The following is a 7605-nucleotide window of genomic DNA, read 5'->3' as shown; positions in this document are numbered from 1 at the left end:
TTTGGGGCGTGTTTGTAAGTATGGCATAACAATAAGAGGGACAAAAACTGTGCAACACAGCTCCAGAAATGAGCGGGTTGTCACAACACTATCTGATCTGATCAACAAATCATCCCACTTCAGTCTAAAACAGAAAATAGTAACAAGTATGCAAAGCTCCCCCTATACCTGACTCACTCAAAGATAATAAAGAAGATACAGATCTGGGTATACGTTGTTACCCGTGCTGTGTGCCTCCCCTGTTTAAAGAATAAAGTCCACTAAAGTGGAGGGAAAGGACTGGGGACTCACAAACTTGTTTTTAGCAGCATTTTTAGTTGTGTTTGACCTTTACACCAAAAAGAAAATGGCTTCTCCATCAGAGGGGGATCTCTCCGGCACCTCTGCCAAAACATCTTTAAAGAACCTGTTTTTTCCTGGCTGGAAATTTATTTGAAGATTAAAAGATTAAGTGGAGTGTCCAATTTGTGACAGAGGGCTTTCACTAAGTGATCAAGATGAAAAGATTGATTCATCAGGGTGCTCAGCAGAGTCGGAGCCTCTCTAACTCTTTTGTCCAGACTGTTCTCTGAGCAAGTTAAATCAAACAACTCCACACATAAAGGTCCGGGCACAAGAAACTGAGAGACAGTAAAAGCTGCAGTTTTTAAGAAACCTCACTGCTTTCAAAATGAGGAAGAGGTGTCCACAGATCAGTGCTCTGAAGGACAAACAAGAGCAGAAGAGTTATATAATGATGAAGAAGATTAAAGGTCTTTGCTGAGATATACACCCAGACACTGTCAGACCCACAGAGGAACAACTGAAAACTTAGAGATGTCTCACTCTTGCAGAACCACAAGGCTGCAGTGGGAAGAGTCCAGCATTGCCCCCTGCTGGATCATTTAAAGCCTGATGTCAGAAGCTCTGAGGGAACAAACTGCGACATAAACACAGAGCCATGTGGCAGCAATTATAGTCATTATTAATATAACATTGTTAACTGAAAACCATGTAATATAATTAATGTTTCATTGCATGTTAGATACAATCTTCTTTTTTTCCCCCCTTGTCCTGTCCAGCATTATGGCAGCAGAATTGTAATCTGAATACCGTTTATGCTAAACACATTTGCTATGCCAAGGGAAGCTTTATGAATGTAAAGCTCCCCTTGATGCCCATCAACTCCTTATTTATTTATTTATTTTTGTTACAATCCTTCACATGTGATAGTGCCGAACCGGACCGGGGTACAGAGAAAGAGTGAGAGCGAAGAAGAAAAAAAAAGGAACAGAAATAGGAAGAGACAAACATAGAAAACAATGAAAAATCAGACAACCAGCTGCTACACCTGTAGAAACAAAACCGAAGACAATCCACGGCTTTTGTAGGGAATCCAGCCTTATAGGGCCAAGCAATTGTGAGGTCTGACTTTTTCTGGAGGGACGATTTTGTGATGCAAATGTATTACTCTTTTGAATGCATATTGTTTTGAGAAGCAAGGCGCTTTATTTTTTAAGCCCCAGCCAACTAGCCGGACTACCTTCATCAACACCAAAACGAGGCTGGAACTCTGCTCACAGGACGCAGCAGGGGGTAAGAAAATGTTCATAAACGATATTGCTAATATGGGATGTCATACAGCTTCATGTCAAAAGAGGCAAACTATCCCTTTAATATTGAAGTTTACAGAATAAGTATATAAGCAAATGATCTAACATGATGACACACCTCACTCACCTTCACTTAAAAAGCAACAGTGCTGGAACAAAAGGGTTAAGCTCCACCTCTTACCTGACTCAGCTGACAAGAGACAAAACAAGAAATGCAGGAGGAACTCTTCCAACTGACACTAAGAAAGACGATTACTTTCACTCTCAAATCAAACCTTTAAAGTCTACTCACTGGATAAGAGCCACAGGAAGGAAAACTGGGAATACAGTGAGTATTGGTCATATCATAAATATTTATTTATGTTCTGAGGTCAACAGATCAGTTTCTGCTGGAGGTGCCCAGGTCAGAATACAAACCCTGGGATGAGCGAGCCTTTTCCCAAAGCTGCCCCCAGGCTCTGGAATAAGCTCCCCGTCCAGCTGCGTCTTATTTCTGACCTGGGCCTCTTCAGATCTAGCCTAAAAACGTACTTATTTAGGATTTATTTTAATACCCAGTAGTATGATGACACTTTTATCTTATTTCATCTTGTTCGATTTTGTTGTATTTTATTGCTTTCACTGTTCTTTTATTGTTTTTACTTATTCTTCTCTTTATTTATTACCTGCTGTAAAGCACTTTGGTTCATCGTAATGATTGTATGTAAAGGGCTGTATAAATAAAATACATTTACATTTGCATTTGCATTGGAGCATGTGGGAAAGTGGCAGAAAAAAAATCTTTGAGCAAAAATTTAGTTTCTGAAGAGTGTAAATTCAGGATTATCTGTTCATATGTGCTTGGTTCCCAGTTTACAGGAAAAAAAGAAATGCATTCACAAACAGAGGAAGATCTCCTGTGTCCCATCTGCCAGGACATCTTTACAGATCCAGTTTTACTGGCATGCAGCCACAGCTTCTGTAAAGGCTGTCTGCAACGATGGGAGTCCCACAAAAGCCTGATGAGGTGCCCGGTTTGCAACACGCCGTCTCACCAGAGTGATCCACCTCGTAACCTGGCTTTGAGGAATTTGTGTGAGGCCTTCTTGCGTGACAGAGAGCAGGCAGCTTCGAGAAAGTCAGAACCTCTTTGCGGTGTTCACTCTAAAAAGCTCAGACTCTTCTGTTTGGAGCATCAGCAGCCGGTGTGTGTTATCTGTCGAGATTCAAAAGCCCACAACAAGCACACATTCAGTCCTGTCGATGAGGCTGCGGAGGATCACAAAAACAAGCTCAAGCCGATCCTGATGGCTGTGAAGAAAAACCTGGAGCTCTTTGAGCAAGTCAGTGAAAACTGGGATCAAACAGCCAAATACATACAGGTCCAGGCCCAATTCACAGAGAGGCAGATTAAGGAGCAGTTTAAGAAGCTTCACCAGTTTCTACAAGAGGAAGAGATGGCCAGGATTGCTGCTCTGAAGGAGGAAGCGGAGCAGAGGACTGAGGTGATGGAGGAGAAGATTAAAGGTATTACCAAAGAGATTGCAGCTCTTTCAAGCACAATCAGGGCCACAGAGAAGGAGCTGAGAGCTGCAGATGTGTCCTTCCTGCAGAACTACAAGGCCACAGTGGAAAGAATCCAGCCGTGTCTCCAGCTGGATGCTCCACAGCCGATCTCAGGAGCTCTGATAGATGTGGCCAAACATCTGGGCAACCTGACCTTTAACATCTGGAACGAGATGAAGGCGATGGCTTCCCGGACACCTGTGATTCTGAATCCCAACACCGCTCACCCAGAGCTCATCCTGTCTGAGGATCTGACCAGCGTGAGACGTGAAAAGAAACAGAACCTTCCCGAAAATCCCGAGAGGATTTATTTCTATCCCGCCGTCCTGGGCTCTGACGGCTGGGATTCAGGGACTCACACCTGGGACGTTGAGGTTGGAGGCAGTCCAGTGTGGGCACTGGGGGTGTTGGCACAGTCTGCCCTGAGTATGGAAAATATATCGTCTAAGTTACTGAAAATAGCTTTCTTTAATGGTGAGTACACAGCAGACTCGGGAGTTGCTCTCCCAACAGTTCTCCCAATAAAGAAGACGTTCAGACTCATCAGCGTTCATCTGGACTGTGACAAACAGAGGCTGTCATTCTTTGATCCTGCCTCTGAAACACAAATTCACACCTTCACATATAATTCGAGAGAGAAGATGTTTCCGTATTTCAATGTTGTGAATGACCACCCGTTTAAGATAATGCCGGCGATGTGATCGGTACACTGGAAAAAATGCCCCTCCAAAAATAAGTAAGAAAAACAGCAAATACAAGACGTTTTTTTGCTTGAAATAAGCAAAAAATTCTGCCAATGGAACCAGTGAAAATCGGCTTGTCAAGATTTCTTGAAATAAGATGTGATATTTGGGACATTTGAGATAAAAGTGATCTTGAAATTAGCTTAAAAACCTCTTCAAATGTAAAAAAAAAAATTGTTTCATATGAAATCCGACTTCAAACAAGTCCCTATATCTGGCTGAAATAGTACTTGTTAGGCAGTTGTGTTTTATATTAAGTGTAATGAGCTATTTTGACGAGAAATGAGACAAATATACTTGGGAAGATTTTGATTTTTTCCAGTGTAGGACAAATCTTAATCTGTTCCGATTTAACAGCACAGTTAGACAGAGAGCTTATCAGGGCAGTGGCGATGGTCATAATTTTGCCGTTTCTTGTTTTGTTATTAAAGCCATATTTCACAATGAACATGACCTCAGGCTGCGCCCACATTCACGGTTGCATGATGCATTGGATGAGATCTTAATCTAAATAATGTAGTCCTGGTGGTTGGTCCTGCTCAGCTGGTTCCAAAACACTGTCATGAATAATATAATATTGTCCTTGCTGTCACTGGGGTGAATAAGCACGCAAAAGGCAATACTTTGCGGTTGTTTGTTGTAATTCTTAATCTTTTTAATAGTTTTGATGTCATGATTATTATCAGTATATTATACTTTGCCTCAAAAGGGAACACGCTTGTGCAAGTGTAATAGAACGGGGAAATAGTTGTAACATTTTTATTACTTTTACTTTCCTGAAGAGTTGCCCTGCTTCTACAGATTTAAAAGGATTACGATTCATTTTATCATTTGTTTTACTTCTGTGTTTAGATGCTAAATATTCATGATACATTATCTCAACTTGTCATTGTTTAAGGGTTGTTGGGAAGTTTTTGGCCTTTGGATTTCCACAGTTCTGCTTAATTTGGTCTCTTCTTTGTGCATTATTTTTATAAGTTATGCTTCCTTTGATCCTTTTGAGATCCTTGCCCATGATTTTGAGTGTAATGTTATTATAGTAGTATAGTGTATTAAGGCTCTAACCTTTTTTGTCAATTAAATCAAGTTTGAACAAATTAGAAATGAACATGCAATCCTCAGATGTAGTAGAAAGTCTGAATTGCAGTGAGTGTGCATGGCCAGTTAAGTGTCTCATCACTTGTTGTTGCCTTAATGTTTTCCTGTGCGATGAGATTGGAATATGCGCTGCAATTTTAAATTGTGGCTTCCTGAAACCCCCTCTCCTGAAATGACCTCTGCGAGCAGCGTATCTTTGCACATTAATCTTTCTATCTTGTCAGTGATGTAATTTTCTGAGCCTTTTACAGGGAGCAGGCAATCAGACCATGCAAAACACCTGAGATTGTCCGCTACCTCACGTGGGTGACAAACCGGCAGTGAAGCCCACAGTTGTGTTCGGAAAATAAGATGGCTGCTTTGTAGAAAGTCCACGAAATGGCCTTATCTTTGTTCATTACTTCACCATGTACAGTGTAAAATCCAAAACATTCACAAACACTGCTTCTAAGATTATTTGGTGCCATGATTGTTCTCTTTGCTGATGCTTCTCTCTACCCAGCCAATGGTCTGAAGTGCTATAAAGACATCATTTTTAATCAGAAAAGACCACTGACGCTTGAAGTTTATCCACGTTTGAAGGAAAAGTGACAGCTCTAATGTGTATAGCAGTTAATCTGTATGCCAAGACTTGTTTTGCTCTTACTCATCAATGTATTTTGGATTTATGTGTTTTCAATTACCCATCATTGTATTGCTTTCAGTTTCTTTATTAAAGGTTATTATTAGGGCTGGGCGAGTTAACTCGTTATTATCGCGTTAACTCGTTAGTTATTTAACGTCGATAAATATTTTATCATGCATTAACGCAGTTTTTTTTTATTATTTTTAAAAAAATGCTTTTTTTATTTTTTGGGGGGGGGCTTATGTGCCTTTGATTGATAGGAAAGTTCAGAGAGACAGGAAGCAGAGAGAGGGGGAACGACACGCAGCACAGGGCCGTCCGATACGGGACTCGAACCGGGGCCAGCTGCAGCAAGGACTATAGCCTCTGTACATGGGGCGCCTGCTCAACCCACAACGCCAGGGCCCACCCCTGTTTTATTATTTATTTTATTATTGTAAAAGTCTGCTGCTCACAGGCTTTTATTTTGTAAAAGTCTGTTGCTGTCTGCTGCGGAACCGGAAAAGAAAGTAATCGGCGGATCCACCAAACATGGAGAAGGGTACGGAACTTTTACTCGGCCATTTTCCTTTTAAAGTTCTTCCAGACGGCGGAGTCGACAGAACCAAAGTCATCTGTAAACACTGCCAAGTTGAATTGTCTTCTCACCGTAGTAGTTCCAGTCTAAAATATCACTTAAAGGCAAAACACACAACTGATAGCAGCAAGTCATTCAAGGAAACAGACAGTGGAGCGAGGCTTCTACATAAAAACTACAGAAAGATGCTGATGTTAAAAGTGTGTTTGCACAACAAATGTTATGGCACTTTCATTCATATGGCAGCACATTTAAAATAAAACTAAATGCTAAAAGCTATACACTACTTTTGAATTCATTTTTGGATTTTGCGTACAAATGCGATTAATCGTGATTAATCAGGGAAATCATGTGATTAATTAGATTAAACATTTTAATCGTTGCCCAGCCCTAGTTTTTATTTTAATTCATTGCCTGCCGACTGTCTGTGAGCCAGCTCTTTGGTCCTCCGCTACTACTACAGCATGTCACATATCCACCATGAACCAATAACCACTAACCATTCCTCTGAAGTACTGATGAAAATTGCAACAACAAAAAAAGTTAATATTGAAGTTTAATCAGGTGGAATTTTTTGGAAACTAAGTAACAAAAACTGAATGAACCACAAGCAGCTAAAACAAGTTGGGACTGACTGATTTTTTCACTTAATATTCTCTTAGAGCAATAAGTCCAAACCCAGCAAGGTAAATTTAGAACATTTTGGCTGTTCTTCCCCGTCAGGTTGCATTATAGGCAGCAGGTCAGCTGTTAAAGGCGACAGCAGCTTGCAGAGAGTCTCAGGTTTAGACAGGCCACGGCTCAGGAGATTTAACCTGCAGCTGCAAACTCTATCAACATCAACAACAGCTACTTCTTCCCTGCTGTGTGCTTAGGTGAGTAAGTGGGCTATTTCCCACCAATTACAAGCCTACTTCTGCCCATGGGCAAAACAAGACACATTGAGAGTCTTAGAGAGGATACAGCATCGTTAATAGAGGGCAAATGTCTCATTCTTCATAGTGTCTGACTCTTACTGAGCCTCGTTTAAAAATGTAATTATGTTTCGTGAGCTTATCTTCAAGGTCTACATGAGTGTCGCAGATAGGGATCCATAGATTGAAAGTGCAACACATTTGCTGCGTCTTCTTCTGGCTAAAATAAGATAAAGAGAGACAAGATGGCAGCCGGATGCATGAAGGAAATATCTAAAAGGCCCAGGCTCTTTATGACATACATCAACATGCTTCTGGTAACTTGTAGATACGGTCAAATCTAAGTAATAACTGCCAAACACATTACATTAAGAATATGAAAAGAAATTCTGTGTTCATAAAGCCACAAAGTCTGATACAGGGAGGCGAATGATGGATAGCTTGTCCAAACACTGGATTTGAACTCAAAAACATTCTGCTTAACTATTAGCATGCTGTGTGAAAGTAAAGC

At 40.8% G+C, this 7605-nt stretch overlaps 1 protein-coding gene across 1 annotated transcript; it reads left to right on the top strand.

Moving 5' to 3' along the window:
• Positions 1-1786: 1786 nt before the first annotated feature.
• On the top strand, positions 1787-5714 carry LOC142377687 (E3 ubiquitin-protein ligase TRIM35-like). Its single transcript, XM_075461998.1, has 2 exons — positions 1787-1920; positions 2444-5714. Exon 2 carries the CDS (start codon positions 2462-2464, stop codon positions 3836-3838), a length of 1377 nt encoding a protein of 458 aa, XP_075318113.1. The 5' UTR covers positions 1787-1920; positions 2444-2461; the 3' UTR covers positions 3839-5714.
• Positions 5715-7605: the final 1891 nt, after the last annotated feature.

This window comes from Odontesthes bonariensis, chromosome 3 (assembly GCF_027942865.1).
Source record: "Odontesthes bonariensis isolate fOdoBon6 chromosome 3, fOdoBon6.hap1, whole genome shotgun sequence".
NCBI classification, from domain to species: domain Eukaryota; kingdom Metazoa; phylum Chordata; class Actinopteri; order Atheriniformes; family Atherinopsidae; genus Odontesthes; species Odontesthes bonariensis.
The sequence above is the reverse complement of the archived record's forward strand: the minus strand, read 5'-3'. Positions and strand labels throughout refer to the sequence as shown.